This window comes from Rhododendron vialii, chromosome 7a (assembly GCF_030253575.1).
Source record: "Rhododendron vialii isolate Sample 1 chromosome 7a, ASM3025357v1".
Classification (NCBI taxonomy): Eukaryota; Viridiplantae; Streptophyta; class Magnoliopsida; order Ericales; family Ericaceae; genus Rhododendron; species Rhododendron vialii.
Genome location: NC_080563.1, coordinates 5,908,616 through 5,923,648, shown reverse-complemented (window position 1 = coordinate 5,923,648; position 15,033 = coordinate 5,908,616). Strand labels below are relative to the sequence as shown.

The following is a 15,033-nucleotide window of genomic DNA, read 5'->3' as shown; positions in this document are numbered from 1 at the left end:
TTTTTGGCATTGTGATTGTGCTTCGTCTTTTTACCTGCTCTCAAACGCGCCTGTGCTGTGTATCTATCCGTTTTATTCAATAATCGTTACATCTAAGCTCTCAAATCTCCTATAAAACTCAAATGCTCAAAAATATTGATTTGATAAATTAGGGGACCGATTTGACGCAGTTGCAGGAGGCCAGTCAAGCAATATTCGCTTCGGGGCACGGTTGAACTCCACGGCACTGGGCTACTTGCTTGTTGAACTCCGCGGCACAGGCTTTATATGTATCGAGCAAGTCTGAATAAGCTTTCCGCTGAATGTAATCAAATCATGTACACAGCTTATATCATCCACAATTGCATCACTAATGGTTTAAAACAACAAAAGTTGACATGAACTGTTCTGGCATGAATTCGCTAACAGTGCAAAGAAACGAGGAAACATAAAAGTGCCTTTAGAGCATCTCCAACTCATCATCTATTCCTCCATTTCGTCCTCTATTTCTCTATTTTGGAGGAAATCTCCACTCCAACCCATCTTTTATTTTGGATGATAAAATTTGATACTCCAACATCTCCAATCCACCTCTATTACTCCAAAATAGAGGATGGATGTGACACATGGAGGGGAGATTTTGTAATTTATTCTTTTTTTTCTTCACTTTTTGTACTTTTTGGAAGAATATTAGAAAGACGCACTGTCCAATTTAGAGTTTGGTCCTTTAAAAATAGAAGACCAAAAGTAAATTTGGAGTACAAAATCTCTCCAAACTCTAAAAAGGCGATGGGTCCCTAAAAGATTCTCCCAAAAAGTACAAAAAAGTAAAGAAAAAAGAAAATAAATTACAAAATCTCTCTCAATGTGATTGAAGTTTGTATGAATAGTGAACTTTATAACCACTTTTTGATTGAAAAATATTAATTTCATCCTCTCAAATGGAGCAATAAAGGATGTTGGGTTGGAGATGCTCTTAGCCCCAGTATTGGCATCATATGGGGAAAAGTCACTAGTCAAATGGGATAAATACATCAGAAAATAAAGTTCAATCTGGAGACAATTTCACCCCTTGCCTTCTCCAAGTTCCATTGGCAGTCCTCTCAAAAATACGAGGTTGATTCATGGGAAATGTCTCCCTCCAGTCTGGGTGTCGAATCAAGTAATCACACAGCCTGAATAAGGAAACAGTTAGTGATCCTCTTATTGTTCCTGCAACAACATGAAGGGTTTTTTTTTTGCAATAAAAAGAACAACGAATTAAGCCGGACTCAATTAAACAGGTGTTGGAAGCTAAGACAGAATAGGTGTTAGCCCCAAGATACCCTAGCTACCAGATAAACTAGCTACCGGCTCAGTGCCATAACTAATGGCTAACGTCTGACTTCTATGAGTAGAAAGGCTTAGCCCTGCAGCCACTATAGAATACTTGAAAATTTGGGATTATCATCAAACTAGTATTGTCATGAAGTATGCCTTGAAAGTCTTAAGCAGAATAAGTATTCGGTAGAGGTTTCATAGTACAACGCTCAAAGGTCAAAGCTACATATTCTGACAAAAGAGTGGTAGTACCGCGTCAACAGAAACGATCGTCCAATCAGAGAAGCATCTAGCATACTCTGAAAACTAAAAAAAAAAGAAGAAGATCAAATGGCATGTTTTGCTCAAGACTTGTGCGAGGTTTTAAATCTTCCAAAAACGAAAACAGAATCTTGCAAAGTATCACTAGTAGGCCTTATAACTTCAAAAAATTATTTCCCCTCCCTAAAAAGTTTAAGGCAATTTCAATGCGAAAACTATGACAGAAAACAAATACTCTTAATGAGCATCAGAACTTTCCTAATAAAGAACAAATTTAAACCTAGTATAGAAAAGCTATTAGACTCTTCCCTGCACTGATGAGTCAAGTCCAAACAAACCAGCAAAAAACTTGAGTAACACAATTCACTAGCTTTTGAAGATTTGAATGTGCATAGAATTGAAAGTTCCTCATTATATGATGGCATTAACTGGAAACAGTGTTATGCAAGACAACAAGATCTTAAAGTTGTTTACCCGGTTAAATGTGCATACCTTCTTTCGTTATCCACAAAATCTGGGACCTCAGAAAAAGGTGAGGTAGAACATGAACTGAGAATTTCTGAATCAGACAGTTGTCGCACCATCGACGCAAAATATAGTAGGTGTTTGGTCCTGTTTGTCATAAAAAAAATACAAGTGCCTTAATTAACAAGGTATCTAAAACCAAGCAGAGATTGTTCTCTATTGTTTCACTGTGGAAGCATTTTAATAAAATGCATAGACTCAAAGGAAAAAGAACTTTGTGGGCAAAGTTTTTACCAAGAGAATGGAGCAATAATGAATCGGTCAGTCTGAGTATCATATGTCTCCATTAACTTGCCATTCCATCTGTGGTTCTCAGAACACGCAGTTAATCGGACTCTCCTCACAATTTCATCTGGGCATCTTGAAGTTCTATCAAAGGCGGTGGGAACTAGTGATCCAGTAGAAGTTTCTACCTGAAATAGTTATAAATAAGCAAAGATGAATACTAAAAGTCAAGTCCACAAACCAGCAACACTCATTGCCATGTTTAACATCATGGTTTGACCTCATTAGTTGAAACTTGGCTATTGAGCACAGTAGATCAATTAACGTACTAAAGTTTTGATACAGCCACCACTGCAATACATCTAAATGTACTGTGCTATTGTTGTTGTACGTTGTAAGTTGTAACAAAAGTTCCATGTATCCATATGCTAACATCTCCAGATTTATTAAACCAGTCAGGGTCCTCAGTCTCATGATCAAGGTTTTTTTTTTGGTAGGTTAAATTTTATTGAACAAAACAAGGACATAACCACTGGAGCATATCTCTCGATACAAAGCAAACAAGGACAAACCCCAGCGGGGCTACCAGCAACATCAAAGGAAAGGCATAAACACTGCACCTAACAACAACTCAGCAAACACCTAGTCCCCCAGGCCTCTGCTACTCCAGAAAACAGAAAACAGCAGCAGACACCACAACAGCCAACCTAAGACATACAAGACTAATTTGTAAAACGGCAAATTTTTATAGGAAATGCCCCAGACCAAACACAAATGCTGATTAGAAGAGAGGACCACTTGACATTCCTCCAAGAGATTATGTAATATCTCTATCAGTGATTATCTGATTGAAAACACCATCCACTCCTTCCAACTCTTGCAACAGATTAACAAGGGATTTAGAGATGTTTTTTGCTTAACAATTTCCCCCACACTTGGGAAGAAAAAGGACACGCCAAAAATAAGTGATCCTCAAAACCCCCTTACATTGCACACAGCTGCCATCAACAATAACCCCCCAAGATTGCAATCTATCTATGGTAGATAGCCTTCCAAGAATAGCCAACCACTGAATTACAGACCGCCTTGGCACAGACTGCTGAAACCAGACATGTTTATGCCAAAACACCTCTGCAGAGTGATTTCTAATAGCCATGATCACAATAGTTTGTTGGAATATGTTGAGCGTGATCACTCTATGAATCCCATTTACATTTGATAACTAGCTACAGACTGTTCCCATATTTCTGTGATGGTCTCGTTTCAGTCATCAGATTGCACGCTCACAACACAAATGAAGCTATTTTTTCTGCGATGGTCTAGCAATTAGTAGGCTTTTAACTAGATGAGACATCACAGTAAGAAGGTATGACCATGACAAACTGGAACACTGATGTGTGCATGCTCTGGATGGTGACTGATGTGAAGCACGCACAATGTCACCTCCTTTTCCATTATGTGCAACTTTGAGAAAAAATTTAACATGTAAGAACTCGACTAGGAGGATGAAAAGTCAGAGAAAAAATACCTCTACCAAATAGTTGGCAGCACAAGACGATCCCACTACTCTACTCAACAGACCCTATTGCTTGAGGTCAGCCACATGGATCCAAATTTTCCAGCTAATACTATTTGAAATCATATCCACTGCTAAGTTTGACGTAATCTTGTCATTTCTTATCAACCACTCCATGTTTTCTTAGCACGTCCAATTCTTTTACCACCCTCCATGAGGAACAGATTACTCCTTTCTAAATGCCCATTAACTCGTCTACAATGCACATGGGCAACCAAAATAAAAGGTTTCCCCTAATTGAATCGTCAATCGGTTCACTTCTAACTTTTTCCATATGGATTCATTTCTCAATTTATTTTTTCTTCTTATACCACCTGTCCATGTAAACATTTTCATTTGAGCTACATACATTATCTCAACATCGCTTCCTTTTTTATCATACATCAAACTACTACTTGTGTCAATCCCATAAAGTTATCCATTCAATCCAACGATCACACAAATGCACTCCTCCATTTCCACCATCTCGCTCGAGTTCTCTGTGCCACATCCCCCTCTAAGATGTCAACAAACAGTCACTCTTACGTAGTTGTTGCCACCAAGTACTGCTCTAAGCTGAACACATATCTTTACCCTGTTTATTCTTCCTGGAAAAACTTAAAAATAGTTCAAAGGCCATGACATGGAAAAAGGCAAGTGTTAGCCACCCTACCGCTATAGTAGGTTTGAATAGCTTGAATCAGCCTCTTCACAGAAAAGCGGGGTAATGTTGCTTACCTACTTAGTACTAGCTCTCATAGATAACTGTACGTGTGCAGCATGACATGGGGTACAAATACAACTATCGCTATTGAGATTGAAAGCAAGACAGGTAACTGAAAAGGGAATCCATAAAGTTGAAGCTAACCAGGAACCCATGGAATACAGGGCATGCATTTCCTTGAGAATCCCATCTGGTATTGTGCCAAAGAACATGGAACGTGTTTAGGTGAAACCTTTCCCTGCTCCTTTGCAAAGCTTCAACTATCTTCGCACATAAGGGAAAGGAATAGCCTTCCATTTTTTCCTTGCTTTCTGGTCTAGTACCAATGCTGGCATGCTGCACACAAAAATCAGTATACTCAACCTCAATGATCCTGCATCTGATTGGATAACAGTATCTGAATCAAAACAAAATAGAGGATCTCAGCCAGACTTGAGGTGTGACATCATCAAAACCGCCAATTAGATGCACCTGCATTGGTTACCCGTGGAGAGGTTACAAACCATGCTAAAGTACCAAGTCAATAAACACAACTACGTAATAATACAATAAAACTAGAGAAAATGAATACATCCAACTCGGCAGTAGAATTTCGATCGGCAACTAAGGTTAGCATTTGGGTGAGACCAATATCAACAATATTTGGCGAATCCATGTGGCCAACAGAGATCCTGCCATCAAAGTATTAGATAACAGAGTTAGGTTTTCAGAACAGAATGTATCAATTTGCAAAAGTGAACAAACTTCAAAAAGTTCTTAGCTACAATGTAATAATCCCCATACATTCCACTTGTGCGGTTCCGAATGGCAAGGCCAATACAGGTTGTTGCTTCATCAGTGCCGACTAACTTTTCAGAAGGAGATGGAAAAAAACACATGAAAATTCAGTACAACCACATTGAAATTATCTGTACAGCTAGATGGAGAATTGGTACAGCACTACCAGTCCACATGATACATTTAATAAGACATAAAAATTACATTTAAGAAGACATAAAAATTGCAATCTGTAATTGTAATTGTAGACTTCAGGGAAGAATTGTAAACTGGAAAAAAAAAATCCCATTTGGCAACAAGAAAGAAGAATGAGTCGGGTAGCCACCACACCTAGAATAAATACTAAAGGCAGTAGGTCATGACCATCTATCTGGGTAGGCCCAGAAGAATGCATCAATCACACGTTAAATATTAACATCTTCAAATAGAACACTTCCCATCTAATAAATTGGCCAAACCCCTCCAATAAACCAATGAAAATAGGTCACTAACATCCATCCAAATAATTTTCTTTCTAGATCACTATGATGTTTAAGAATCCAGGACAGCGGTCGCAGTTCTACATGGTAGCCTTGCTCTATTGTAGCACACAAGAATGCAAGCCTGAAAAAGTTATGGGCAGAGAATTGCAAAAGTGGGCCTATCTTGTGACTGGAGCAAAAATTCCATGTGTTATGCATTTGCAGTTCCATTTAAATTCTCCCTCACGGGTCCGACCTAGTCAACCCAACATATGGGAGTTCTAGGAGGAAAATATGGTTATGCATATGACGTTGTTCAGCTCAGACAGGGAACTAATTCACAATAAAAATCACAATTTAGATAGCACTAGGGACGTCAGCTAAAGAAAGGAAAAACAGTCATTAAATATTGACCCATGACAGTGCATTAAGCTAGATTTGCCTGAAGAAACAATGAATGAACATACATCCACAAGCGCGGGGTCAACAGTCGCATATTCTCTTTGGGAAACATAAACACATTTACTTCTTCTTGATCTCCCAGAACCAGATTCTTCGGAAATTGTTAAATTTCTCTCTGGGATATCATTGAATGAACTTGAGGCAGACCTCAGAATTGGATGCTCCATCAAAGCAAACAGCATGTCACTTCCCTGCTCCAAGATCAAGTTTTATGTCAAAGAATTATTTGGCATGATAAACCATAAAGACAAAGAGTTCTTGAGACTTGAGAGTCAGTAATCTGCCAAGAGAAACCATAATTCATGTCCACTAAGAAAGATTTTCTGCCTCAGTTACAATTGATATAATACATGGTTACTCCAATATTCACACACTTTATTGCTTGTAGCAGGAAAATGATTCAGTTAGTAAGCACCATGAGGTTAGCTAGCCTTAATAAAATGATACTAAGCTAAACGTCATATATTAGATCCGTAAATAGTCGTTACTTGGTGGATGGTTGATACATGTTCCATGTTCATACCAAAGTGTTCGAGTGTCCAACACAAATACTACATATATCTTTATAAGTCCAAGTTAACTATGTTCAAGCCAACAAAAGCACATTTGATCAAAGCCGGGGATTTCTTCTCACCTGTTTAAACAAATGAATCAAAGATCAGATCATGTAATGGTAACGGGAAGCTTGTGACTTGGAATAAGCTGGCTAAAATGAACACCATGGTGGGTTCAGGGCATGGACATATTATGGTTTAGGCCCCTTAGGCTATTAAGAGTAGAAGAAAGGCTTAGTGGGATTATTCCCCCAAAGATTAGTCAAGGTGCGTGGAAGCTACCCCAGCCACTCTGAGTAATCCATAAGACATAGTAGCATTTGGATTGATAACCGGTGGCAAAACATTCATAAATCAGTAGCTGAGGTTTTTGGAATGTAGTAGCCAAAGGGTTCTGCGTTTAATAGGGTATGCTAAAAGGTTAGGGGCTTTGATGGGGTAGGTGTGGGGATAGAGCATCTATAGGCCTATTGTTGCTCTTTTGGATACAGACGATCAGGATGACATTAATGTATGTTATGTTGGCCTTTTTTTCTTGCATTCATGTGGGAATCCCTTTAATGCACTACGTGAATTACTATGATTGACTGGAAACAACCACAGGTAAGATCTAAAAATACAACTTCCCTATTATAAACTATCGAAATACCCTGAACTTATGAACTTACTAAGCAAAATGAGATCTTGGGAATCATGTTCCATATTCAACTTGATCACAAACCATAACATCAACTAAACCACAAGTTAAATCAACCCTTTGCTAATTTCGGTCTCCCTCATTCCCTTCATTGATTCCACTCAAGTACTTGTCCGAGTGGTGTCAAATTGTTGACTATAATGATTTCTTTATTTTTGATAAGTAAATAATTGTATTAGAAACAAAGGCATTAAGGGGATGCCACCCATGTACAAAAGAAGGCCACAAGACAAAAAAGGCCCTATGCACTCCCTATAGAATGTAAAAGCTCTATCCAATCTAAGAATTGAGCAAGAGAAGGATTCCATTTTCTCTTGTCCCAACTATACAAGCTATTCACCAAAAAAAACTTTTAATTCTAAACATGGGCTTTTCAACCCCTTCAAAACATCTCAAATTTCTTTCTCGCAAATTAACCACATCAACCAATGGGAATCGTTGCCCAAACTCGTTGACTATAATGATTTCTATCACATCTAGACAACACTAACAAGTCTCACTATAATTGAAGCTGTATTCCTTTGCATAGCCCTTGACCATTGAGCGAGCTTTGTACCTCTAGACAGTATGCTTTCGCCTTGATATTATACACCGATTCACTAACAACCGCCTGCTTCCCTATAATTCGCAATTGCCGATATTTAAAGTACACGTCTTCGTACAACACAACAGATGCAAAAAAGAAAACTGGCAGAAAATTAGCATGAATCATGATACCAATAAACTCGATGCCATTTTAGTTCAAATGTCTCCTGCGGGTTCGAACTGTCTCGTAAGGTAAATCTTCCAAATATTCAGCGGCTCTTACCCACGTTTGTCATTTAAAACCAGACATCACACAAAAATAATAGAAGCTATAATCCTCGTTCTGAATACAACTATATAGCAGAATCTCTAACAACTAATCCTTTTGTCCCACCGTAAACCGCCATATCAATCCAAGTATGATCAACCAATTTATCTAAAAAAGTCAATAACTTTTAATTGCGTAGGCCAAGAAAGAGTATTTTTTTTAACAATTCAAGTGTCCGGGCAAGCTCACGCTCCCCCTCGACTAATTTAGGGACCAATCCCACCGTCCACCAGCACCCAAAGTATGATCAACCAATTTATCTAAAAATAGTCATTAACTCTTAATTGCGTAGGCCATGAAAGAGTATTATTTTACAACTCAGATGTCCGGGTCAACTCACGCTCCCTTTGACTAGTTCAAGAACCAATCCTACGTCCACCACCAATCAAAGTATGATCAACCAATTTATCTAAAAAAAGTCAATAACCTTGAATTGCGTAGGCCATGAAAGAGTATTATTTTACAATTTAGATGTCCGCGCCAGCTCAGGCTCCCCCTCGACAAGTCCAGGGACAATCCCACAGTCCACCAGCAGGGGCCAAGAAACTGAAGAACGAGGGCAAAAAGGTATTGGATTTTATAGCTATTGCGGAGTAAGCGAAAAGGGGAAGTACCTGAGGCGGCGATTTTGAGTCGGTGGAAAATGGAACCCCGCCGACGTATATCATGATTCTTCCGATTCACAGAACTTGAGAATGATCGACCTTGGAGAGAGAGAATTGCAGAGGGAAAAGAGAAGGGTCAACAGTTGGCAGTGCCCTTTTGATTGGAGGGATTATTCAGTGCCCCGGCCACAGCCATGTGGTGTCGTCCCTCGCCAAACCGCGTCTTTTTTATGTCCGGAACCGTTCGATCGACGTTGAGTGTGGACACTTATGCCTTGTTTGGATGTGATTTTGAAAAAAGAAATTCAACTCAAAAAACGCTCATTACTTTTATTTTTAATTATTACTTTTATTTCTCTCTCCTCTCTCTAATCATCACTTATTTTTAATTATTATCCTAATTTCTCTTTTCATTTATTACCCAAAAACGAAAGTCAAAAAATTTTAAAACGACATCCAAACAAGACATAGTGTATGGTGTGACGTGTAAGACCCTCGGGCTGGAAGCGGGTTCAAACACATCTATGTTGGATATATTTCTATTTTGTAGCATTACTCCATACGAATGTATTATTAGACCCATATCACTATGTGTGGTGTGGATGGAGAAATTATGGTAGTGGAGGAGATCATAAAAAACAATAAGAGAAAATAAAAGAAAATATAATTTTAATTTATTTTTTTGTACTTCCTATCAAATTTAATTGTTTTGAGAACTCACAATCATTTATTTCCATCATTCACACACAAACGAAAGGGTCAAAAAAAACAAACTTACCAGGTGAAAGAATGGAAAGGGCAACCAGTGTAGCTTCCTTCCAAAGCATATGTTAATTAAGGCACATGATTAGAGTACATTAATTTTGTTCATATTGCTCCACTCTATAGGGAATGTAACAGTCAAGGTGAGCAATAAATTGGGTTCTCAAAAAGATTATACTTTTTACTTTTAGACAAATATGCCCCTAACTTTGAGGTTTGTGTACAGACAATATTTAAGTTTAAGAAGTAGCCAATGATGAACAATCCAAGTCATAAAATGCAGAAGTATTGACTAAGCGTGTAACTTTCGAGTAATTAATTGTTTGCTCAGAACAATCTTGCAAATTAATCGTTGTTCAGAGGAGGACAGTCCGTCACCATAACCCAACCAATATGAAAGTGGAAACAATGCCACAAGGGCCCTCCACAGACCACATAGCAGCATCTGGTTCAGGAGTCCTACTACTCGCATGCGGATTCGAATCCAACACTGTGTGGGAGGGAGGAAATTTCACCCCATCTCCTTGGCCATCAATCTCTCGGCTGCGTACCACACCTTGGTGGTGAAAGGGCCAGATAATAATCCAGGAGCTTCATTGGAGTTTCATGAGGAATTTAAAAAAGTACTCTCCAATCTTGAGAATGGCAGAAAACAAAGCAAAGGTCTAGGAACGCCCCCTCTGAACACAAAGGTATTCAAAACCGTTCAATGTGTATGAACCCACATGCACCAAACGGCTCTGGACGCAATTGTATCAAAAGTTGTGTTTGTTTGAAGGCCAACCTTAGAACAGTACAAATTACATTTCAACAAACTTGACGGTTTCCACAGTTGAACAAGTCCAGTGCATGACGAAGGCGGTTGTTAATTACTTGTTAGTATTATGAGAAAGACAACAGTCCATTAACCATTCTCATGTTCATGGCATCATGCATGTTGACTCCTGATGCAACTTTCATTTTCTCCCCTCCGAAAGAACAAATGAAAATTCAGTCGCCAAGGTGGAAAAAAAAAACCCTCTCCCGTGCGGAAAATAGTAGTACTCCCTCCGTCTCTTTTTAGATGTCCTACTTCGTAACTCCAACTTATTAAAAAAACATCATCATTATACCTTTCACATCAATTTTTTCCTCCACTTTCCCTACTTACCCATCATCATTACACTTTTTACTCAATAACTTTTCAAAATGGAATCTACTTTTAGGGATAAAATAGATAATATACCAACTTTTACTCACTAACTTTACCAAACGAACACTTATTAAAGGACAGCCCAAAATGAAATACTGGACTATAATAAGGGAACGGAGGGAGTATGATGAACTTTCCTTTTGACTTCTTTTCTTCCTGATTTTGAGAAAACCCAATTCCCCTTCAGGGGCTTTGTTTCCCATTGACCCATTAGCCTCCATTCCCACACTCATTTTCCCCCTAATTTTTCTCTCAGTCACGAAACTAAGAAAACTCCATTCCAAGGCATGAAAAAAAGGAAGGATAGATATCTTTTTATAATTGAAACTTGCAGTAGTCGCGTAATCTTACACAAAATGTCATGCGCTCCTGCTCACTATCTTCACACTGCGCTCCCACTACCAATTATATAATTCTTGCAGATTTTACCCATTGCACAACACTTTTTTTAAAAATACGGTAAGTATTTATTTCACATTTTCAAACTCAAAAATAATGCAAATGAAAAAGAATTTTTGGATTTTTTTTTTGCACAGTTCATAAGATTTCAATGAGATTTATCAAACAAGATCCATACTGCTAGAAAAATTTATTTGCCTAATACTTTATTTTTTAGCTTGAAATTACCTTCTTAAAAAATAAGTACTTAAACAGAGTTCTGAAACACATTATAATTTAGGATGTATTTTAAAGACGCTTTCACACTCGCGCTCCCTCACCGCACGCTAATTACATGACCGTGGTCTCTTTTTAACACTGTAGTCAATTTTTTTGACATTTTGGATTCACAGTGTCAGCATCAGTAACGAACAGGCAAACTCTCGAATTGGTGAAGAGAAAGAGCAGTATTAATTTCAACGTCAGACTTGGTACAAAATACTTCTAGTACTGATCGATCATCCCACATGGGCATTTCAAATTAGGTGGTCCGGTTGGAATTGGTCAGGCAGGGGGAATTACATGTAAATGTAAATGGAATTTACTTTAATATGAATTTCGCAAATTCTTTATTACAGTCTCGATTCCGACTACACAAATCATTAATAAATTTTTTCTCGGATTCATTCAAAGGATAAGAATGACATTTGAAAAGCTTTTTCTCTCGTGGTCAAAAGGGCTTTCGTTGTTCTCTTTTTTGGAATTTCAACTCTTTATCAAATGTTGCCCCTTTCAAATTCCAAATCATTACAGATTGCGTATAGAAGTTGGCCAATAATATTTGTGGGACCTTTGGAGACACGAGTCTTTTTTCCTTTCGGGAGTAATTTTCTCCGCTTTTCGTACGTGACTGCGTTTCTTCCCCCAACTGCACCTCTCTCTTTTTTCCGACTGTACGTCATGGGTGTCCGAGACAGTTTACGCACCTCGACTATTTCCTCCTTCGGTCCGATGAAAGGCAGACTAGACATGCCAGGAACAAAGGGATCCACAAGAGATTTTTCTCTCGCGGCTTGACTGCCAACTTTCGATCTCAAAATATCTGGATTTAGAAAGGATCGATCATCCCTCTCTCTGCAAGGATATATAGCTTGAACCAGCCAAAATTCAAGCTCACACATGATTGGTGATGTTTGGGGTCAATTATATGCACTTGCTATACAGTTTGAGATGAGACAATAAAGTACGTAACGAAGTTTCGGTCTCATATATATAGAAAAGGAAAATAACAAAAATAGATAAACTAGAAGCGAAATAGTTTACAAGGATTTCCTTCTTTGCTCGGTATCTCTCTTTTGTGACCCAACTATGGGTTAATTTTGGGCACCAAAGTGTGGCTCGATTCGTTCAGTTCGTTGAGTTTATCGCGTACACACACAAAAGTTGATCGGGCACTGGATGCATGAGACATAAACAAATCAAGTTTTTCTTGAGAAAAAATTTAACTGTTAGCATGCGTTCCAAACAAAATGTCTAAAAGAACGTCTGTCTCTCTCTCTTGGCAAGGATAGCATGAAGTCATGAACCAGCCAAAATTAAAACTCACACATGATTGGTGATGTCTGGGCAGTAAAATATGTAACGAAGTTTCGGACTAGCTCATGGAAAAAAAATATTAGAAAAAAAAAAAAAGATAAACCAGAACTTGGGGGCCTGCTTTCTTGGTATCCCTAATGTGACCCAAATATGATCCATTTTGGGCACAAAAGTGTGACTCTATTTGTTACTCCATTGGTTCGTCGAGTTTTTCCTGTACACAGACATAAACAAATTTGATCGGGCACCGAATGCGATAAGGATAAAACAAGTTTGTCTTGAGAAAAATTAACGGTTAGTGTACATTTCAGAATAAAAATCTGGACAAGCGTGTCTCAATTATATTGTTACTGGTGTCCAGATAAGTGTGATTTTTTAGCGCTTTGAAACAACTTGATGAGGCAAGCAAAATAAACAGATTGGATCACTCTTTTGAACCCAGACCCTAAATTAAGAGCTCAGTGGGGAGTACACAGTAGAACCCCATGTAGATTAGAAGAGAAAATTTTGTTTATAGAGCAGCTGTAAACAAATCTTTACGGAGCTCAATGTTGGAAGTCCAAAAGAATTTTGGATGGTCCGGATTTTTAAAAAATTATTCGCGCGAATAGTTTTTTTAAAATTAATCCGGACAATTGATTACCGAAACAGATAGCTGAAATTGCACGGCTTTGTAAATAAGATGTTTGCAGCTGCTCCGGAAATAAGTTTCACTTATATTAGAAAGTAATTATATGACTTGCGTAAAATTGATGATTGGCCAAATATTCTTTGAATTTGGTGTAAAAGAATCATGTGAATGCATGATTGTAGGTCCATCAGGTTTTGGTGGATATTTAACTCATTAAAATAGTTAAACAAGATTTGTCACCATTCAAATCAACAACAAAATGGTTGAGTGGTTTTTACCTGGGATTTAGGTGTTTAGGTGTTTGCTCCATCATAAGGTCTCATGTTTGATTCTTCTCACCAACAACTCTTAAGACCACCTCACCCTCACTCGTAAACGTGTGAAACGAATGTGGGAGGGACCGTACGGATTAGTTTGAAGTGCGCAAACTGACCCGAGACACCTTGCATTACCAAAAATATAATCAAACTCAACAACAAAATTATACCGGTATGCAAAACCTTAAACCTATCCTCAGTTCATTAAAAAATAATAATAATAAAGGTTTTACCAAACTTTTCGGGCTCTTCTCAAATTGGCGGTGATTAGATAAGATAATTGGTCATCACAATTAGGGGAAAACTTAAATTAGTATAAATTAACATCTTCGGCTAGCCGGTTATGAAAATTGTTCTTCATTAATTATAAATAATTCACATGATCGATCATAATTAATATATATGCAAATTAAAGAAGCTGACTCACACATTTATCAAACCACAAGCAAAGTGTGACTATCACATGATAAACTATGCCGACTCCACGAGGTCAATCCTGGACTACATGCCTCCCTTTCACCATCACACAATCGTAGCTGAGTACGTACGTTTAGAATTTGATTTGATTTGCATAATAAAATCTAATCTTTGAAATTAGTTGAAAAGGTTCAAAGCCCAATTACATTTTTTTCTTGCACATGGAAATCTCTCGCGCATCTGATGTTGTTACATAGACTCGGATATCAGGCATCTAGAAAGTGCGCGGACCCAAGAGAAGCATCCCAAACTATAAAAAACGCACGAACAGATCGTCTGCAGTAAATAACAAAGATATTTCACGTAGGTAACAATCAGCGTGTATCCCTTCGCATGCGTCCGATGATCTTGTTAGGATTTTACTATCTTTGTAGGAATAAAAAGTCAAAAGGATCTTATTCTAGAGAGACAGATCGAACCCAACATCGATCGCGCAAATAATTATTCTCAATCCATGTCATGTTTCCACAAAACTAAAAGTCCGCATAGCATGGCATACCATGCGGAAATAATTTTATTCAAGTCTTACAGCAATCTTTGTATGTGGTCTATTCGTGTGTACGCATCCGTGTAGATGTAGACATTGTGATGTGTGTGCATGCGTTTGGTGTATGACTCGATTACAAATCTTTCAAAATGATTTTAGCTAGAAAGCGATCACACCATGCAAAGTCATTTTTAG

General features: G+C 38.0%; 1 protein-coding gene across 1 annotated transcript; it reads right to left on the bottom strand.

Annotated features, from left to right (window-relative positions):
- Positions 1–283: 283 nt before the first annotated feature.
- Positions 284–9,230, bottom strand: LOC131334259 (protein N-terminal asparagine amidohydrolase). Its single transcript, XM_058369198.1, has 9 exons — positions 9,008–9,230; positions 6,295–6,480; positions 5,373–5,437; positions 5,161–5,260; positions 5,022–5,060; positions 4,734–4,925; positions 2,320–2,498; positions 2,053–2,172; positions 284–1,154 (listed from the first exon to the last, which is right to left on the bottom strand). Exons 1-9 carry the CDS (start codon positions 9,059–9,061, stop codon positions 1,028–1,030), a joined length of 1,062 nt encoding a protein of 353 aa, XP_058225181.1. The 5' UTR covers positions 9,062–9,230; the 3' UTR covers positions 284–1,027.
- Between the last annotated feature and the right edge of the window lie 5,803 nt (positions 9,231–15,033).